We start from the raw sequence: 22,361 nt of genomic DNA on the forward strand, positions 1-22,361 counted from the left end.
AGTTCACATCTAATTGATGTTGAGGTCAATAATAAGTGGTGGCTAAGGAAATGAACAAGTGAAGTGAGGCTAATTTCCGCCGGGGTGGGGTGTGGGGGGGGGGGGGGAAGGGAGAGAATGTGTTAAGAGTAGTCCAACCTATATACCTTAGTATGTCTTTTAGCAACAAAACGGTCCTTCAGACGAACCAAGGAACAATGAGGATTGACCTTCACACTATACACCATCAACATCCAACCACGAGTGTCATAATCTTGTAACTCACACATCTCTTCAACCCTCAATCCTCTGCCTAGAAAGGGATAAGTCTTCAGAGACAAATTTAGGAAGAGCATCACTAACAAAACAATAATATGAGTGATAACAAATCAGAGCAAATGAAATTAGAGATTAGATGTTGGATACGTGCATTTACCTTTTTGGACAAAAGTTGGAAGATTAACATTTTGGATAGTAGGATCATCAGACGAGGAAATTGGAGGCGTAGAAATAAAGTTGGAGGAGGCTTTCTCCTTTAGGTGAGTGTCATGTGTACCCTTGCAAGTTAGGATGATGACGACTAGAAGGACTCAAACTTGATGGATATGCAGGAGGAGGATTGTGTATGGATAATAGTCTAGAATTTGGAAGATTAGGTAGAGGAGAGGACTCATCAAGGTTAGTAGGGCTCTAGGAATTAGAAATGTATGATGTAGGCTCAAAGAACATAACATCAATGGAGATGAAGAAATGATGTAAAGCAGGGTTATAACATCAATATCTCCCCTTTGAGCACAAAATTATCCCAGAAAAATACATTTGATAGCATGGGTGTTCAAATTATCCATTCTTGGACTTAATTGGACAATGCACACTCCTAAATATACAAGGAGGAAGTGGGAACCAAGTTTTTAAATTTCCACGAAATTTTTGAAATTTCTATTGACATTTCTGCATTTTTCATCACCCTCAAAATCAAAATGATTTTTTATTTCCTTCTTACAAAATTTCCATTGAAATTTTAATCACTCGAAATTAATCAAAATCTTGAAATTTCAATGAAACTTGTCCAAATTTTAACTATGGAATGTAATTTCCTTAGACTTCAAATGCTATATTTATATGCTAAGTGAAATTCTCACTTAAATTACTTTAGTTTTTGTATGGAAACAAAAGATTATTAAAAGGGCTTTTGAAATATGAAAAATTAAACTTAGATGTTAGCAATAACATTTTATTTAACAATTCATGTCTAAATTATCTTTATTTGTATAATAAATAGTATTTAAGTGATTTATGAATTTCATTTATATTAACCAAATTTGTTTAATAATATAATATTCAATTATTATATTATGAATAAGTTTGATTCAATGCTATATTTCAACTATTGCACCTCATACGATCTATTTAATTTATAATATATCAGTCCTAAAACTTACGTTATTATGTCTATTAATCATTACTAAAATTTCATAAAAGAATTCCATGATTTACTATTATTTTTTTTTTAATAGAAAATGAAATGCATTAGATAAAGAAAGAATGTACAATCAGGAGAGAAGATATCTCCTTACTGAAATCTGGAATCCTCGGGAAATCTAAGAAAAGAAAAGCAGAAAAAAGTAAAAAACAGCTAAAGAAAATCAACACGGCCTGAGAAGAGACTGCCAATTGCGCTTAACATCTGAAACACACATCCCCTTGAAATTTCCATTGCCCGCACACCATAAAGAAGCCATAAAAAGAACGTTTTCCAACACCAACCAATATGTTAACTTCTTCCTTGAAAATATGTGCAAGTTACATTCCTTCCGCAAGCCCCAGAACACTGCAAATAAAGCATAATTCCATAATGCACTTCCTTCTTCCTCTCAAACCCCACAAAAGATATTGCCAAGAACTCCTCCACTGTTCTAGGGCAAACCCAGCTTTCTTCAAAGAAATTGAATAACTTGTTCCAAACCTTCAATGAAAAATCACAATGCCAGAAAAGATGTGAAACAGATTTTTAAGAATCAAAACAAAACATACATATATCAGGAGAGAGAGCCTTTAAAGGTCCCCTCATCTGCAACTGGTAATTAGTACTTATCCTATTAGTTATAACGAACCAAAGAAATGCTTTGATTTTAGGGGGGATTTTGACCTTTCATATGCCTTTGCAAAGTGGAAAGGAGAAATTGGTACAAACCAGGAATTAATAGAAAGATTTACATGAATAAATACCTGAAAGGTCCAACAACTGAGATCGACTATCATTTTCAGAAGATACCCTACAATTATTCAACGTAATAAAAAAAAAAGGTAACTCAATAGTTTCCCTATTATTCAAGGCTCTCCTGAAGCGAAAATCCCAAGAAAATAAAGGACCGCTTGAGTCAACATTGAAAGAAGAGATGGGTTCATTTTGCCCTAAGCTCAAGCAAAAAAGGCGAGGCAAAAGAGGTTGATAGAACAACATTGCCGATCCATAGATCTATTCAAAGATGTATATTACAACTTGTACCCAAAACAAATTTTGTATGGGGAATAAGGAGAGGGTGAATATGGGGAATAACTTTCCACAAGCTTTTTGAAGAACATCTAGAACCTAAATTAGTGTCCCATCCATTCTCGTCAAGTTCAAAGTTACTTTTGATAACTTTATGCCACAATGAAGAAACTTCTAGCAGGAACCACCAAAGCCATTTAGACGGAAGAGTCATGTTCTTAAACACCAAATTTCCAAGATCCAAACCACCCTCCCTCTTAGTCCTACAAACCACCTCCCACCTCATCAAAGATCCGTAGAACCCCCTACCCCTGGCCAAAGAAAATCTCTCATATAATTTTCTCATTCTTACTAGTGACTCCTATTGGAATTTTAAAGATAGAAAGAAAATACAGCCTTACTAGAAAGACAAGCCTAAATTAGAGTTCCACCATTGGTCTACTCTCATCCTCAATATACATATTATAATAAAAATTTGTGATCTCAGAGGCAATTACACTAGAATCTGAGATAAATACCTCCCTATCCTCCTCCATCTCCCTTATCAAATTCTTCCTCATTTTTCCATTGGCTATCGTATGAAAACATTTAGAATTACAATCTTGGTCTCACCCATTTGAACTTTATCTTTTGCCTCTAATTGCTCATTTCCTTAAAGATCAGTTCTTCCAATTCATTTCTCAGAGAAACCCTTTTAGCCTCTTCCACTCTTGAAAGGGTCATTGCTTCTTCCTTTCTATCTAACTCTTCCAGATCTCTTAAAATAATAGACTTTTTAAACTTAGTATCTCCAAACACCTCCCTATTTCACACTTTTAGACCTTTTTCAACCTCTTCAACTTCTTCATAAATCTAAATCCCTCCCCAAACCCTTCCCATATACTCACTACAAGAATCCCTAGCCAAGGTTTGAAAGGAGCCATGTTCTAACCACATATTTTGGAACTTGAAAGGGGTGGGGCGCCAAGGTACTTTCCTAGATTTCAATAAGATTGAAAAATGATCAGAAGTGGGTCTAGGTAATACTAAAGAAAGATTACGAAAATGCTCCTAGCCGTTTGAAAACAAGAACCTACCGGTTCTATTGGCGACCTTCCTAGCCCCAACCATTGACCACGTAAAATTGGCATTGCCCAAGGGAAGATCCCTCAACCCACACAACCTAGTAGCCAAATAAAACTTTTGCATAGATGCATTAACCTTGCCATTCCCATTCTTCTCCTGAGGGAACCTTACTGTGTTAAAATCATCACCCACAATCAGCCTAGGCGAGCAAAAACTAGAAACAAAATACAGCTCATCCCAAAAATTTCCCCTAAGAGCAGGCCTAGAGGGACCAGGCATAGAGGAAATCTACCATTGACTCCTATCTCTAATATCAAGCAAGATAGAAAAAGAGAAAAAAAAGCAGGCCTAGAAGGACCAGACATAGAGGAAATCTACCGTTGACTCCTATCTCTAATATCAAGCAAGATAGAAAAAGAGAAAAAAAAACCCACTAAAATGTCCACTCTAGTAATAGACCGCATGTCCCACACCACTATAATGCTGCCTGCCGAACCCCAAGATGATATAAAGCCCCAATCCTTACACTACTCTTCCCAAATCCCTCTAACTATCTCCTTGTCTAACATCCCCTAGACCCCTGACCTTCCAACTAATGATCTTCATAATCTTACGTGCATACCCCCTTTCCCTGTTTCCTTCACCTAATAATTGATGGAAGAAACTAAAATTTTTAATTCTTTTTCCACCCTCTTTATTTTTTTATTTTTACCTCTCATAAGTTATTGGACTCATCCCCAACTTAACCTCAACTCTTGCAAGACTCACCAACTTCAACCCCATATCACGTAAGAGCTCGTTTGGGTCTCTAAAGTCCCTCTCACTAGCCCCTCGGCCAAGACCTGAAGTCACTCTTCCCATTAGTTCCCTCATTGTGACATTAAAAATCAGCAGGAAAGAAGGACTAAACAGGAATAGGAGGAATACCTTTTCCAAGTTCTGAAGAATTCAGATTACCCACTGAAGCCGCTGTCTCCTCATCATTTCCCCTCCCGACACCTGAAGGGCTAACACCAATGCCCACCTTATTAAGAATAGGCTCAGGAGCAAGGGGCAAAAACCCCTCATCAATCAAAGTTTTACTATGATCAGACTTGCGCTTCACATAACTATATAACCCTGGCCCGATAACAGAGGACGATAAAGAATGCTCTCCTTGTTTAAGCTGAGGTGTATGTAATTGTTCCTTACTCCGTCATATCTTTTCCACTCTTTAATTAAATCACAAATCTTTAGCAAGTTCTTCTCAATTGTCTTCTCCTCCCATCTCTAACTCGCTTCTCAACTGATCAACTAGTATTCTGGAATTAGAATCATGAAAACTGGTTAGATCATTATTTGCTTTTAGGCTCCTCTTGTCCTCACTGAACTTATCCATTTAACTGTCTTCATATTCAACTGAATATGGCCCTTTGTTGCAACTAGGATCAGTTTTGTAAGAGGAACTACCCTCTTTATTTTGCATTGATTGTTGTAATAGATCTTTTAAACTGTCCCTCTGTTGAGGTACATTGTCTGAAAGCTCTGCATCCCCTTCAGCTAATTCCCCCCACCACCCCCCCCCCCCCCCAAAAAAAAAAAAATCGGTCATCGGGTCTTTAGGAAGCTTAGTATTATCCTTTAAGGTTAAATTAATCTGAAAATACTCGTTGGACACATTCACGTCTGAGCTGATTTCTGTGTTTTCTGTTTGCCACTGTTCTGCTTTCAATATCTACCCCTCTGTTTTTTTCTTGTGTTCTCTTGTGCCTGGATACTGGCCTCTGTTTTCTTATAGGCGCAACACCCTTTTGGATAAGGCTTGGGCTGCTACCCCCTTTACCTTTAATAACCTATTAAGTGGCTACAAGAGGCCCATTAGTAACAAGCCGGATCTTCCCTCTCCGGAACCAATATTATATTCGGAAGCAATTTTAAAATTTGGGCTCGGTAGGAAAGTTAGAGCATCTTTCCTGAAATCTTGAGATTCCCGTCATTCCTACTCAATTCATTCTTCCCCCTTGCCGGCACATTGCCGATGATTTCTATGAAGGTGCACTTCTCCAACTGCCTCGTGCCCCCACTCTGTCCTTCATTAACCTCTAATGGCAATCTCTTTGCTGTGTTCAGAAGAAAGCTGCAGTAGAGCTTTGAAAAGATTCCTCCAACCTTCACTGTTCTTACTCTTCCTCGAACCTTAACAGTCCATAGAAATTCTTCTTTCTTTAGTAGAATATGAGAGAACTTTCTTCTTGAAAACTTTGAATTCTAGAAGATTGAAGCTCAAGACGATTAGCACAAAAGGTCTTCTGAGAATCCAAACTGAGAAATGTCCTCCCCACCCAAACAGCTTCTTACTTGACAAGCGGCTGGTCTCTCCCATTCTTCAATGCAAACTCCGATGAACCAGAGTTGCGAAACAATTAGAAAACTAGGCTCGCCCAACACTCTGGAGACTCAAAATTGCAAAATAGTGTTCTCTGACATCCATAAAATGGTTACTCGATTGCTCTTTAAAGGCCAAGGATGATTTGTGAAAGGGGTGTTCGAAAGTTTGCTGGGGTGTTCTGTTGAAAGAAGGGTTTTTTGGTAAAAGAAGGAAAAATAGGGCTTGATTGATGCTAGTTTAATAGTGCTAAGTTTTGCTTTCTTGAATAGGGTATCAATGGAGGGTGAGAATTAGTAGGGTTTAAGAGGAGAAGTCAGGCCAGCCATGCTTGCAGAATCGAAGGAAGCCGTTAGGAGGGCCTTTGTACTAAGAAAGCATTGCGACCGCTATCATGTGGGTTTTCTTTGCAAAAGAAAAACATGAACTTCAATTCATTACTGTGATTTGTTATTGAAGTTTAAATAACTCGCATGGTTGGACCTTTTACTAATTCCTTCCTATGCTTTATTATTAACTAGTAATTTCCATTGTTTTTCAAATTGAAATCAATATTGACTCCGAAATCAAAATCTCCATCAAAATTTTTGTACTTTTGGAGCTTTGAGATTATAATGATGATCGAAATTTAAGACTTGGTGAGAACAAAGGAGCCTTTGGGAAGGGAGCCGGATAAGGTATTTTACTGCCAAGGACAGAGGACAATATTCTATTAATGAGAGAGTATGTAGTGAGCATGGCATGGAAATACTTAGGGGACATTCTTTTGATACAATTGGGTACAAGTGACTATGAGAATAAGTTTTTTTTTTCCTCTTTGAAATTCCATTTTGCTATGGAATGCGGGTACAATATGATTTATGGATCATTCCAGAGATTGTCATATGTGTAATGAATTGGGTACTTAAATATTCCTTACCATTATCACTATGAAGTATCCTAACAAGTAATAGGTACATCAAAATGAGTCGTTATTTTAGAAAAGTTGGCACAACATATGTTAAATAACATGATCTTTCATTAAAGAAATTCAAGTCATCCTAGACTAGTCATTACAATCTTAAGAAAATATACAAACCCTAACTTAGACACAACACTACTAGGACCTTGAACATCAGAATGAACTAACTTCAAAGGGATGATTGCTCATTTATTGACTCAGGAAGCAAATGGAACATGATGGTGCTTTCCCAACTAACAAGACTCATACTCAAGATTAGACATGGTGCTCAAACTAGGAACTAGCTGGTTTAGCTTGTCCAAAAGAAGGTTGACCAAGGTGACAGTGGATTTGCAGTGTTGTAGCAGCAGCAATGCTGGCAATAGAAGGAGAGAGCAACCCAATGGTAGTAAAGTCCACCATCCTTATGTATTTTGCTAATTGCCTTCATCATATTTAGATCTTGAATAACAGCATAATCAGGAAAGAAGGTCAGAGAACAATTTAGCAACCTTGTAATCTTACAAACATACATGAGATTAAAGGGGAATTTTTCTGGAATATAGAGAACTGAAGAGTGAGATACCAAAGGAGTAGGATTTACTGACTCTATTCTCTTAATTGTTGTAGTGGACCATCAACAAGGATAAATTGAGGTAGTTTTCTTTATTGGAGAGCAGGAAAGAAGATTGGTTTACCTGTCATATGGTCAATGGCAGTAGAATTGATGGCCCAAGGACTAGTGGAAGAGATATTGGATGACATGAGGCTCTAGGATTAGTTTTCTTAGCGAGAGATGCAATGTGAAGGGATGCTTGCTGGGATGCCTCATATTACAATAACCTTGAATATTCTTCCTCTGAAACAGATGTGGTAAGCTGTTTGCCAAAGATTGAGCAAGTAGTAATCTGTGGTGACTGATGAGGGAAACAAACTAGTGTGGTTCATGGCTTTCATCATCCCAAAGGGAAATAATTGAAAAACAACACAAGAACTAGCAACACACCAACAGCTCTTTGGTCACCAACAAGGAGGGATGCTGAAACAAACCACACAAGGACAATCTCCAATGACCAATGACGAGACATATGGTGGAGTCTTACTGCTCTTTCTTGGATTGGGTTCACAAAACCTTGAACAGACCAGACATCATGACCAGATCTGGACTTTTGGGTATGAGAATCACAAATCTCATTTCTTCGACAAGATGACCTGCAAACCTACCTGCTAGTATGGTACACAAAAGAATTGGACCATCACATATCTTGGCAAAAATAAGGTCTAATAAAGGTTCACATGCTGGTGCATGATGTTGGAGCTACTGACCTTCAATCAGCTCATGAGGGTGTGTGCAGCAGTTATTGGGGATGGCCTTTCAGGGCTGGGCAGATTGGTGAGGTCTGAGGATGTTTGTCGTGTTGGTTTTTTAAAACCTAGATGGGATATTTGTGAACGAGAAGTGGCAGGGACGTCTGTATTCTTCCCAGCAAGGCTGTGTTTCTGATGGCTGCTGGAGTTGTTTCAGTTCTATGGTGGTGTGGAGTGTGGACAACCCTCCTAAGTGACAGATATACATAGGTCTCGGGATCATGCTCTGATACCATTTTAAAGTGTTGCGTAAATTGAAAAACCTAAATATCAATAATAGGTCTCCACCTCCAATTTATAGTATATAACATCTACAATAGAATGACCATACTGCCCTTAAAATCAACTCTTGCATTATGGTTGCCAATTTTCTGTACATATTATATGCTTTTTCCTTAAATATTGAGACTGCTAATCATTTCTTTTTCTTTCCCTTATAAGAAGCTTTATGGATTCAAAATAAATACCACAGGATAACTATTCAAAAGAATGAATGTTGAAGGTGTTCTCCCCTCATCTTCTAGGTTTGGTTTGCGTAACACCTTCTTGGATTGTTAATTGCTGTTAAGGTGTTGTATAATTTGGAACACCCAAATAACAGTGTTAGCTCCTCTCTATTTATAATATATGGCAAGTACATCAAAATGACTAACCCTCACTAACACTTGTTTACTATGTAGGTAGTAATACTAGATAACCAATAACCAATAACAATTGCTATCTTATCAATGTTAATTTGATGTTCAATGCAAGTTGTATGCCAATATGAGCTGTCCAAAAGATGTGGTTTGCTGAATGATTAGGTGGCAGATGAAATGAAATACAGAGTATAGGTTCTTGTTTCAAACAAATGTATTTTTGAGACAATGCTGAATTCTATCGCCAATCAGAAATTTGTTTATTTTTTCTTTGAAAATTTGATGTTATTTTCTATCTATATTTTGAACTCTTTTCTTTGCATGTTATCTTCTGGTTCTATTAGTTTGGTGTATTTTGAGTATTGTTGAAGAATTGGAACCTGTATGAAGTTGTGTTGGTAGCTGAAGTCCTTAAATAGTTCTGAAAAACATTTCATTGTTCGCACGAAGACTGTGTGCCTATTTTGATATGCTTTGGTTTGAGCATGTGAATAATCAACTGGTGCAAACTTTGTTGTCAACATTTGTAGGGGGAAGTAGTTTTGGTTGTCCTGAAAACTCAGGTGCTGCTGGGACTTTCTATGATGCTGTTCCTCGAAGCCTTATTGTTAGTAATCACAACATGTCAACAGATACAGACACACTTCTTTTGGAGTTCCCTTATCAGCCTCTTTGGACGAATGTCTATGTTCGAAATCATGCTAAAGCTGCTGTTCCTTTGCTCTGGAGTCGTGTCCAGGTATGTGATGTTTGAATTCCCAAAACCAAATAAATTATTTTCCTTACATTAGATCTTCTCTCTCTCTCTCTCTCTCGTCAAATACTGTTTCTTTGAGGTTTTATATGCGTTGACACTTCATTTTTGTTTGATATTGTTTTTGGGTGCCCAGCACTGTACCTATTCTTGTAGTCAAGTGAACTTTTTCAATCCATTTATCATTCGTCTAAGTGGATTTTAGGAGGTGATTTTGATGTGATAATGTTTCCTGTAGAGAAGAAAAGGGGTTCTAGGTTTCATTTCTAGTATGCATAATTGACTATTCTATTATGGATTTTGGTTGAGGGATCTTTGTTTGGCGAATGATAATTTAGACATGAATGGTTAAATAAAATATTACTTTAAGTTTATTTTTTCATATAATTTCAAAAGCACTTGTAATAATCTTTTGTTTAAATAAAATAAAATTAAGATAGAAATTTCACTTCATTCCTAAATTTCTTATTTGAATTCTGACGAAATTTCATTGTATAGTTAAAATTTTGACAAGTTTCGCTAAAATTTCGAGATTTTGATAAATTTCGGAGATTCGTTGATATTTCGACGGAAATAATGCAAGACGGAAATCGACTGCCATTTCGATTTTGAGGGTGATAGAAATCGGAAATTTCGACAAGTTCGTGGAAATTTAAGACCATGGTTGGGAGGTGCACAACAATTCAACAAACTTGAATTATTGAGATTAGGTTGTAACTAGATTTAGGTATACGAGCATGACATTTGGAAGACTACATTTAGAACTCACGATGGCCATTATGAGTTCTTTGTTATGCCTTTTGGGTTAACCAATGCGCCTTTGACCTTCCAAAGTCTCATGAATGACATTTTCCGACTTTAGCTACACAAGTTTGTTCTCATATTTTTTGTTGATCTCCTGATATATAGCTCATCTCTTGAAGATCAATTACGTCATTTGCAAATTGTACTCACCACTCTTCGTGCGTAAGTTTGTCAATAATTATGGAAAGATTAGCGCTCCACTGACTGCTTTATTGAAAAAGATGCATTCAAATGGAGTGAGAAAGCTGAAAAAGCCTTTGTCAAACTTAAGCATGCAATGTCCACCACACTAGTCCTTGCCTTGCCATATTTCAACAAGGTGTTCATCATTGAGTTTGATGCATCAAGAGTTGGCATTGGTGCATTTTTAATGCAAGATAGACACCCCATTGCTTTTACTAGTAAGACTCTTTCTCCATCCCATGTCAACGTGTTTGTTTATGACAAAGAGATGCTAGCCATTGTGCATGTAGTTACAAAGTGGAGACTATATTTAATTGGCCAACATTTCCAAATTCGAACTGATCACAAGAGCCTGAAGTATTTTTTGGAACAACGAACAGAAGTGGGCCACAAAGTTGTTGGGCTATGACTATGAGATTATTTATAAGAAAGGGGCGGAGAATGTGGTGGAAGATGCACTCTCATGATTTCTTGAACAAGTTGAACTTATAGCTTTTTACTTGCATGTTCTATTCTTGAATAAATCAAGAAGGAATGGTGGCAAAATCTAGAGACTAGAGGTATTATCCAAAAGATAAAAGAAGAGCCAACTTCAGTTTTCCCTTACTTTTGGGACTCTTTAAACTTCTTGTATAAGGGGAGGATTTTATTAGTGCCTAATTCAGCCCACAAGCAAACCATATTGCTAGAATTACACGCGTCATTGATTGTAGTTCACTATGGTTTTCTTGGAACCTACAAGTTCATTTAGGGCAAAGTAGGTTAGTGGACCAACAAGAGCTAGGGTTGGACTAATATCTCCATCGATTTCATTGAGGGACTGCCATCTTCTAATGGTAAATCTACTCTTTTTGTTGTTGTGGAATGTGTCACAGAATATGCTCATTTTTGTTCTAGAACTCACCCTTATATTGCTATAAATGTTGCTTGTACTTTTGTTGAGAATATTGTCAAGTTGCATGGAGTTCCTTAGTCTATTGTCAGTGATCGTGATAGTTTTTATCAATAACTTTTGAAACGAGCTTTTGCATTTGCTAGGAACATAATTGAATATGAGCATTGCATATTATCTATCAAATGGGCAAACTGAAGTTGTTAACAAGTGTTTGGAGACTTATCTTTGTTGCTTTGCTGACGACAAATCGAAGGATTGGGTGTGATGGCTCCCATGGGACGAATGGTGGTACAATACCACTTATCATTCCTCCATCAAGTTGACTCCATTTGAGGCTGTTTATGGTGGAGCTTCTCTTGTTCTTGCTAGATATACAGATGGATCATCCATAATTGATCAAGTTGACAAGGACTACATGGTCGAGACCAAGGTCTTAAATTTCGATTTCGACTCAAATTTCAAAGCTCCAAAATACGGAAATTTTGACAAAAATTTCAATTTCGATTTGAACAAATAATGAAAATCAGTGGTAAAGCATGGAATTCTTTTATGAAACTTTAAAAATGGTTAATAGACATAATAATGTTAGTTTTAGGACATATTCAGTTAATGTGCATTAAACATATTCAATTAATACAAATGAAATTCATAAATCATTTAAATATTATTTATTATACAAATAATGATAATTTATACATGACTGGTTAAATAAAATGTTGTTGTAAGTTTATTTTTTTATATAATTTTAAAAGTCCTTGTAATAATCTTTTGTTTCAATAAAAAAAATGAATTAAATTAAGAGAGAAATTTCTCTTCACTCCTAAATCTCTCATTTGAATTCCGAGGGAATTTTATTTTATAGTTAAAATTTCAACTAGTTTTGTTTAGATTTTTAGATTTTGATAAATTTAAGATAATTTGTAGAAATTTCGATAGAAATTATGTAAGATAGAAATCGAATGCCATTTATATTTCGAGGGTGATGAAAACCCGGAATTCTGATGGAAATTTCGACAATTTCGTGGAAATATAAGACCATGATCGAGACAAAGTGGTTAAGCTCCTTGAGGAAAATCTTGTTGCAGCTCAAGCACATATGAAATAGCAAGCATCATAGTGAAAGGAAATTCTCAGTAGGAGATTGGGTATTCCTTAAGCTATAGCCTATAGATAGATATCCGTGATTGTTCTTTCTTTAATGAAGTAGTCTTCTCAGTTCTATGTGCCTTATAAGATCCTGGAATGTATATGCCATATTGCTTATCATCTTGACTCACCAACCGGTTCTAAGGTACATTCAGTTTTTCATGACTCTTGCCTTAAAAAAATTTAGGGAGCAAATTATTGTGCAGCACCACTTGCCTGATGTTGCACCTACTAGTGAGGTTCAAGTGCAGCCACAAACAATTCTGAATCGTTGAGCGGTCAACGCAGAAGTCGAGACATCAAGAAGTTTAGTTCATTGGTCTCGCTTACCATCTGAAGATGCAACTTTGGAAACTTACCAATCCTTGGAGGAGAGATTCCCTGAGTTTATTGCTACTCAACATTGAGGACAAGGCTGATTTGAAGGAGGTGAGAATTTTAGGATTCCCAAAACAATTGGAATTTCTAATTAATGTATTCGGATTCCCAAATCAATTGGATTTTCTATTTAATGTTATGATTCTAAAATCAGTTGGGGTTTCTAGTTAATATGTTATGATTCCCAAATCAATTGGGATTCTATTTATTTTTAGGATTCTATTTAATGTTGAGATTTTTATTTAATGCGTTAGGATTTCTAAATCAATTAGGATTGAGCCCATTAAGGACTTGGATTGGGATATTTTACATTCCTAATAGGAGTAGGGTTCCCTATACGATATGTGTGTGTGTTTATATATGTGTGTGTGTATATATGTATGTATGCATCCCTATGAGTTTTTTCAATCAAGCAATAACATAATTCATAGCCTTTGGGCTAATTTGGAGGTAGATCCCCTCAAAGAGAACCATATTTTATCTTTCGATTTTCCTTTCGTTTTATTTCCCCAATTTCTCTGATAAAACCCTAGGGTCTTATCAATGATGTGTTTTTTTCCCCCCTTTTTCTTTTCTAAAATTATGTTTACTCATCTCATTTGTCTTTATTTCTTCCTTTATTTTAACTGCTGGTGACTTTGTTTCTTGATATTTCCATTTTTGAAGGAACCTTAGTGATTAGGGGGAGTTCTAGGAATTTTCGTTTTTAGTCTTATTTTTTGGATGATGCCATTTTGACAAGAGGGATGCTTGGTGTCATTTTGAATGCTTTGGGGAAATTTTCTAGGTTGCTTCCTCTTCATTATAGTATTTGAAAGGCAAAAAATTTCTTGTAAGATAAAGGCATTTATATGGTTGGTAGTTCTTAATAGAGTTAACACAACAACCTGTTGCAGACTATTAGTCCTCAAGGCTTTATCCTTAAATGTGTGCATTGTATGTTGCAAGAGTTCTCTTATCTTTATTTATTTATTTATTTATTTTTTGCATTATATTGTTTCTTGGGAAATGTGGATTAGATTATTCATTTGGAGAGAGCTGTTTTTTTTCAGTTTTTTTCAAAATTGCTAGAAGATTTTCTGTTTACTTATTTTGGAGGTTTAGGGAGGAGGAAGGATGCTAATAGATTGGTTAGAGGACTGCTCAAATTTTTAGTAGAGGGGGTTTGTCTTTGTCATTGCTTGGGGATATTATCTGCTTTTGGCAGAAACATTCTGCTGAGATAAGATATTGAACGATGATTGCTTTATTGGATAACAATCTATTGATCAACACAGATTGCCTTGAAAAAAATGAATTTGTAGATAAAAAAATGAGTTTTCTCATCTTTATTTATTTATTTATTTATTCTTGTTTTGCATTGTATTGTTGCTTGGAGAATGTTCATTTGGAAAGAGTTGTTGTTTTTTTTTTTTTTTTTTCCAAAATTGCTAGAAGGTTTTCTGCTTACTTATTTTGGAGGTTTAGGGAGTAGTAAGGACGCTAATAGGTTGGTTAGAGAGGAACGCACAAATTTTTAGTGGAGGGGGTTTATCTTTGTCATTGCTTGGGGATGCAATCTGTTTTTGGCATAAATGTTCTGCTGAGACAAGATATTGAACTATGATTACTTTATTGGATGACAATCTATTGATCAACACAGATTGCCTTGAAAAAAAAATGATTTTTGTAGATAGACTCTGAAGCATGAGAAGGATGGGGTTCCGTTGCAATAGGCTAACGGTGGAGTTCATAGCGTTAAATTATATTGGTTGTCTGGTTCAGGTAGGTTGATTCTTGTGGGAATTGTGATTGGGGTTAGAGATATTTTTAGGAATAACATCTTTAACCTTGAATTGTGGTCGAAAAAAAAGTCCTGAACAGTGTGAAGGTAGGAGCTTCTCTCTGGTGGAAAGATCCGCTGGGATCAGAAATGTGTCTGGGGAAAGCAGAACTGGTCACAAGTTCTTGGGAAAGAAGAAATGAGATGTCTTGGAGGGGAGAGTGTTTTTGATGATAATTTTGGGTGTGATGGAGGTGCCTTAATGGATGAACTTTGTAGAACATTTGTTTGTGGATAAGTATCATCTAGGTCCAGGGAGGATGTTTCTCATGTGGCAGTCTCCCATAATAGGCTTGGGACGGTTGGCTCCTCTTTTGAAGAACAAAGAGTTTGTGAAGATGTGGAAAGTGGTTAGGGGAACAGTGTCAGTTTTTATTAAGCGGGAAGGCATTTTACCTATTCCTATCTCTCCACAGAAGAAGGTTAGTGAGAAGGATTTGGCTGCTCAAAGTCTCATGAATGAGATGGGAGCATGGTTGGTTATAAAAATTGGAAATTACTGTTACGTAATGCTGTTATGTAGCAATATTGGTGCCTTCTAATACCATTACAGGATTACATCGGTGCCTTCTGATACTGTTACATGGCGATATCTTGTAACTATCCTGATCACATCGATATCACCGGACATGGTCTGCTGCAGTGTTGTAATGGCTGTTATGGGCCCTTGCTGGCTTTTACTGTCTGCTGCAAGCTGTTATGCCTTCGGACTGGTTGTGAAGTGCTTTAACAAATTTTAACTCAAATTTTTTACTTTTAAAAATATTTCAAGCTATTGAAACTTGAAATAGATTTTAAAGACTATATTCATCATTATTGACTATCAAATGGTCAAGAATTTAACTAAAATTAATTAAAGATAAACTGTGTGTTATGTAGTAGAGCAAAAATCATATTCTAGAATTTTTTTGTTCTACTGCTTATAAATTATATTTGTAACATACATCTACATCATTCAATTGCTAAAAAAATCTGATTAAAACTTAAACTTGAAGCCAGGTAGTCTTTTTGTCTTTTTTGACTCTATACCACTTATTCTTTGATTATATGTTAATGCTTTTATGTGATTACACTATGAGATATGAAATATAAGTATCTATGGTTTTATGATTTCTCAGTTTAATTGGATTGGTTCTCAATAAAGCGGTGACTAGTAACAACTACAAGGGTTTTCTTCCTTCAATGACAAAAGAACCTGTATAAATTTCAACATGTTTTGTATGTATTATGTGGAATGTGATTTAAAATTTTGGTAATTATCATTTAAGACATTAGTATGTAAGATTTGGAGTCAAAACATGTGAATATGTAAGTTTTTAACGAGTTTGCTATTCATCTGAATGACTTCATGAACACAGCATATATTATGCATCACATAACATCTGAAACAACTGTGACCATTAGCACAGACGGCCACCATATTTTAAAGCTACCATACTCTTATCTGGGAAGGAAGGAATTTGGATTAGACTCTAGGTAGAGCAAGTCAATAAAAGAAAACAGATAATTTGTCAATCTGAAAAGTTCCATAAATTATGATGGAAAGGGTTTGTAAAGGGATTAGTCAATCTGAAAAATTCCATAAATTATGATGGAAAGGGTTTGTAAAGGGATTTTTTTTTTTTGTAGTTCTTTAGTTTTTTAATTACTTGTTTCTCAATTTCTGTTTCTAAATTGTTTGAGGACATCTTGCCCTCCTAGCTTGTATTTTCTCTCAATCAATCTTCTGTATTTTAGGATGTGAATGAGTTCAAGTGCTTATTCATGTGCAGTTTGATGCAGAATGTGGATGAAATAATGTTGCATTTTACTTTGTCAGTCTTGTTTTAACTATTTTTATTGATTTAATTTCCTATGGAGTTTGGGAGCTGCATTGTGGTTCCATATATTGAGACAGTATGATATTTAAGGTGTCTTTTTAATGTTCTAGAACTCTTGATTCACATGTCTCACTCCAACTCCACCCTCCTAGAAGAAAAAAAAAAAAAATGCCCACACACAAACTTTTCTTGCTTTGGACAAGAAAATTTTCTTCATTTTTGTTTTCTGGCTTCCTGGTTTCTTCAGCATGTTCATTTTTGTTATTCTACTCTAATTTCTAAAATTTGGGTATTAAACTTAATGTATTAGTCACTTGCTTTGTTGCATTAGGATTAATTCAATTTTATCTTCTCGATGTATTTTGTAGGTCCAAGGACAAATTAGTTTATCCTGTGGTGGTGTTTTGAGCTTTGGGCTAGCTCATTATGCTTTATCAGAGTTTGAGTTATTGGCGGAAGAACTGTTAATGAGTGACTCTATAATCAAGGTAATCGGAAACCTTGTTCTAATTAATGTTTGGCATTGAGGTTCATAGAAAAGCTTCATGCTTGGGTGAAGTATATGTCTATATTTCCAATATACTGCTTCCACACTCCCCCCTCTTCCCCCAAAACAGCACGTGCGTGCACACCCACACACACACACACACAAATGTTATACTTTCTGGAGATACTCTCATACATTCTGATGTACTTATTTAGGCAATTGAATAGCTGGACATATTTGATGCTCCACCTTAGTGCGAGAGAAAACTGTATCATGGTTATTGTATTTAGTCCCACATATGTGTGTACACATATTTGTGGCCATTCCCATTTGTAAGTTGAAGGACCATGAGCAGATTTTCACGTCGGCTTCCTTAATCCTATAGACCCTATGATACAGAATAGTAGGGAAAACAAAGAATAGAAGAGGGGAAGAAACAAGGGAGAGAGCATGGTTTTCAATTTCAACTAAAATTTCGAAGCTCCAAATGAACGAAAATTTAGATGGAAAATTTGATTTTGATGCTGATTTGATTTCAATTTGGAAAAACAATGAGAATTAGTGGTAAAGCTTGGAATTCTTTTTATTAACTTTAGAAATGGTTAGACATAATAGTGTAAGTTTTAGGACTAATATATTATAAATTAAATAAATTTATGTTCTATACGCAGTGCAATAGTTGTAATATAATATGTGCACTAAACATATTTGGTTAATATAAATGAAATTTATATCAGTTAAATATTTTTTACCGTTAATAAAGATAATTTAGACATGAATGGATGAATAAAATGTTGTTGCTGGTATCTAAGTTTAATTTTTTATATAATTTCAAAAGCCCGTCTAAATATCTTTTGTTTCGATTAAAGAATAAAATGAATTAAGAGAGAAATTTCATTATGTGTTTAAATCTCTCATTTGAATCCCAAGGAAATTCTATTCTATAGTTAAAATTTCAAGATTACATCAAACTTTGGATGATTCATTTCCATTGAAATTTTGCAAGAGGGAAATCGACTGCCATTTCAATTTCAAGGGTGATGGAAATCAGAAATTTCGATGGAAATTTAAGACCATGATGTAGGCTCATTGTTTACTCCAAAAGGATAAACCCTGTAACTAATTCCAATCCCAAGTTTACCAACAATTACATTGTGCTACCATGGTGTTATTTAAAAGCCTAAAGCAGTCCATTTGGTTGGAGAGAAGTGGAAATAAGAGGGAAAAAGACTTATAAGAGAGGAGAGGAGAGGAGAGGATAGAAACTAGCTTCTCTCCATTAGTCCATTTTGTTTTGTCCAGTGGGAGAGAGAGTGGAGAGAAACCTTTGAAAAGAAAACTTATAGTTAACTATCATTGACAACAGTAATTGTACAGGACCCTGCTTAAAAAATGTTGAAGGGTCTTTTTGAGTAGTTTCTCTCCCATTTCTGCATAGCCCTTCCTCTTTTTTTTTTTTTCCCTATCACTTCTCTCGTCCTCTCCAATATATTTCAACCAAACAAGATTAGTGGAGAGAATTCCATTTCTTTTCTCTTCTCCTCTCCATTTCTCCTTAACCACATGAAAGATAACTGCTTCAAAAACAAGCCAAAGAAAATTTGCAAACCTGTTGATAATGGACTTTGCTTTGCTGAAAGATAAAATCTTAATATCTCCTAACTTATGACAAAATAAAGGTTTACTAAAGAAAACGATGAAAAAACAAACTTAAAAATGACAATAATTTCCAAAAATTAGTTTTTAAAAAAAAAATCCATATTGCATTTCCACCCTCTCTTTCTCATGCTGTATTATTCTCCCTTGAATGTAACACTCAGGTGCACAATGCTCCCATGCCATTGGGGGTTTGGGGAGGGCAAGATAAATATTGACTTTAAGTCTTAAAGTGTTGTAGGAATAAATAACTAGAATCTTCCACAAGTTGAGATATCCAAGTCAATGAGCCAAGATTGTCTTGCTGAAAGTAGCAAGAAATTAAGTAGAATGTTTGGCCTTTCCCTTGCATCACTAAATTGATCAGGAAAGATAAATGGAATGATGTGAACATCTAAAAACTGTTTAGCACCCTCCCTTTTAGATCAAGTCATTCATTTGGTGAGTTCTTAATAGAGGCAACACTCAGAATCAGTTGCAGAGTAGGAGGAGGCCTTCTAAGGTATTATCCCCAAAGTTGTGTACTAAATGCTTTGACAGTTCTCACTCTAGTTCCCATCTCATCTTGTATTCTTCATTTGCTGGGGATGTGCAGACCAGATTGTTTGGCTTGCTTGGACAGAATTGGGTTTGTTCAGAATTGGTGGAAGATTTCCTGCTATTTCTTTTAGAGGATGATAGAGTTAAGTTGCCAAAAGATTGTGGAGATGTGTGATTTTGCCGTCTGGAATGGGCTGCACATGAAGTTGACTTTATTATTGCTTTGGGATAGGATTTGATTTATGGCTTTTCTATGGCTTTTTGCTGGTGGGTGTTTTAAGGGAAAATGGGATTTCCTGCGGGATTGGCATGCGTCACTATTGTGGTTCTGTTTTTGCTCCTTTTTCTTTTATTCCTTTTTAGGAGGAACTTTGCTTTTCCCTCCCTGATAGAAAAAGAAATTTTATAAAAGGAGAAAGAATGTACAAAAAATAAGACTAAAGAAGATGAGAAATAAACAAGAAAAGATAGCACTCAATTTTTAATGCAGCCAACCAGTTACACTGTAAATCTGCAAAACAGTTTCCATTAGAACAGCCTGCTGCAACAGCTCATAAAGTAGCCATATATATATATATATAATTATATCTGTGTTTTAAAAGGCGAAGGCATAAGGCGAGGCATAAGCCTCAAGGCGTTGAGGCGTAAGCATTTTGGGACTGTATTTTTTAAAATAATTAATAAATAAAAAAAATTTATATATAGTATACAAATGAGAAAAATGTTAGAATAATGGAGAAACAAATAAAAACATAATTCTTAATATCATATAGGTCAATTTAAGCAATTAAAATCTGAAACAAAAACCTCAAGAGACGAGAATCTCAGACCCGTCGGACAGAGGCTTCGAGAGATAGTAGAGGCTTCGAGAGAGAGAGCAGAGGCTTCGTCGAGCTTCGTTGAGGCTTCAAAAGAGAGAGCAGAGGCTTCATCGAGCTTTGTCGATGCTTCGAAAGAGAGAGCAGAGTCTTCGTTGAGGCTTTGAGAGAGAGCAGAGGCTTCATCGAGGCTTCGAAGAGAGAGCAGAGGCTTCGTCAGGCTTCGTCGACAGAGCAGAGCCTTAAAGGAGAAGAAGCTTTGCGGGGAGAGAGAGAGAGAGAGAGAGAGAGAGAGAGAGAGAGAGGCGTACACCTTGAAGCTGAGGCATAAAAAAGTGAGGGTTTTTGTCTGATGCATACGCCTTTTTGCCTGATGCGTACGCTTTTATGGAAAGCAGGATTGTTGATGTTAAGTGGTGGCTTCAAACTAAATTTCTAATCAAGGACTTGGGTATTCTATGTTACTTTCTTGGTATTGAGATGGCACTATGCACGATAGGGTTGAATCTATCCTATTGAAAATATAACTTGGACTTGCTAACTGAGACTGGTTTGTTGAGAGCTAAACCAGTTGATGCTCCTATGGATTGTAACATGAAGTTGTCCAAGGTCTTAAATTTCGATTTCGACTCAAATTTTGAAGGTCCAAAATACACAAATTTCGGCAGAAATTTTGATTTCAAATTTGAGACAAAAATGAAAATCAGTAGTAAGGCATGGAATTCTTTTATGTAACTTTAGAATTGGTTAATATACATAATAATGTAAGTTTTAGGACATATTCAATTAATGTGCATTAAACATATTCAATTAATACAAATGAAATTCATAAATCATTTAAATATTATTTATTATAAAAATAATGATAATTTAGACATGAATGTTAAATAAAATGTTGTTGTAAGTTTATTTTTTCATATAATTTCAAAAGCCCTTGTAATAATCTTTTGTTTCGATAAAAAATAATAAATTAAATTAAGAGAGAAATTGCACTTCACTCCTAAATATATCATTTGAATTCTGAGGAAATTATATTTTATTGTTAGAATTTCGACAAGTTTCACTAAGATTTTGATATTTTGATAAATTTCAGATGATTCGTAGAAATTTTGATAGAAATTATGTAAGACAGAAATCAACAGCCTTTTTGATTTTGAGGGTGATGGAAACTAGAAATTTCGACAAAAATCTCAACTATTTTGTGGAAATATAAGACCATGGTTGTCCAAGGATGTTAGATCGGAATTTGAAGACAAATGTCAGTATAGGCAATTGGTTGGTAAGTTGATCTACTTGATTGTCACTAGATCTGTCATATCTTTTGCAGTGAGGATGGTGAGTTAATTTCTGGAAAATCCCAAACAACCACATTGGGATGCTATTTGTTGGATATTGCACTATCAGAAAGGTTAACCGGGCAAAGGTTTGGTTTATAAATACAATAAAATTGTGAGATCATGGGATATTCCAATGCAAATTAAGCTGACTCTATTGATGATCAAAGGGCTACTGTTGGATACTGTACATTTATGGTTGGTAATTTTGTTGCCTAGTAAAGCAAGAAACAAACTTTTGTAGCAAGATCTAGTGCTGAAGCGTAATGCTGATTAGCTCATGCTGTGAGTGAGCTTATGTGGTTGAAGTCTCTTATGTTAGAGATGAGATTCTTGGTAATGAAGCCGATAGATATGTTTTGTGATAACCAAGCTGCCATTTATATCGCTAGCAATCCAGTATCTCATGAGAGGATAAAGCACAATGAAGTTGATTGTCATTTTGTAAGGGCTTCTGTGTTGAAGAGGGTAGTGAAGACTCTGTTTGTGAAATCTGTGAATTAGTTAGGTATGTTTTCGTAAAGCCTTTATTTAAGCCTGCCTTGTCTAATAGTTGTGACAAGCTGGGGTTAGGTGATATTTGTACACCTCTAGCTTGAGTTAGAAGGAAATATATTATTTTAGTAATTAGGTTCTGTGAGTGGGGGTATTTTTGTTTTGACTCTTTTTGTTCTTATTAATATATTAGAGGCAGGCCTGGAGCTGTATGCAAGTGCTCCAGGAAAAGTTGCAGATTGTTTCTTTCCTCTTCTTCTCTTCATCTCTAACCACGAGTTCTGTATTTTCTCTTTGGTTCTTCAATTTATTTCAGATTTACAGCACTATTCTAATCACACTATTAAGCAATTATCTAGAAATAACGAATGCTTTGTTGA

General features: G+C 35.6%; 1 protein-coding gene across 1 annotated transcript in view; it reads left to right on the top strand.

The window, feature by feature from the left end:
- LOC131152008 (uncharacterized) overlaps window positions 1–22,361 on the top strand; it is a 77,966-nt gene that overhangs the window by 14,372 nt on the left and 41,233 nt on the right. The window contains exons 3-4 of the mRNA XM_058103561.1: window positions 9,380–9,588; window positions 17,020–17,139. Coding sequence (XP_057959544.1) covers window positions 9,380–9,588; window positions 17,020–17,139 — 329 coding nt within the window. The remainder of the gene's footprint in view (window positions 1–9,379; window positions 9,589–17,019; window positions 17,140–22,361) is intronic.

This window comes from Malania oleifera, chromosome 3 (genome assembly GCF_029873635.1).
Source record: "Malania oleifera isolate guangnan ecotype guangnan chromosome 3, ASM2987363v1, whole genome shotgun sequence".
NCBI classification, from domain to species: Eukaryota; Viridiplantae; Streptophyta; class Magnoliopsida; order Santalales; family Ximeniaceae; genus Malania; species Malania oleifera.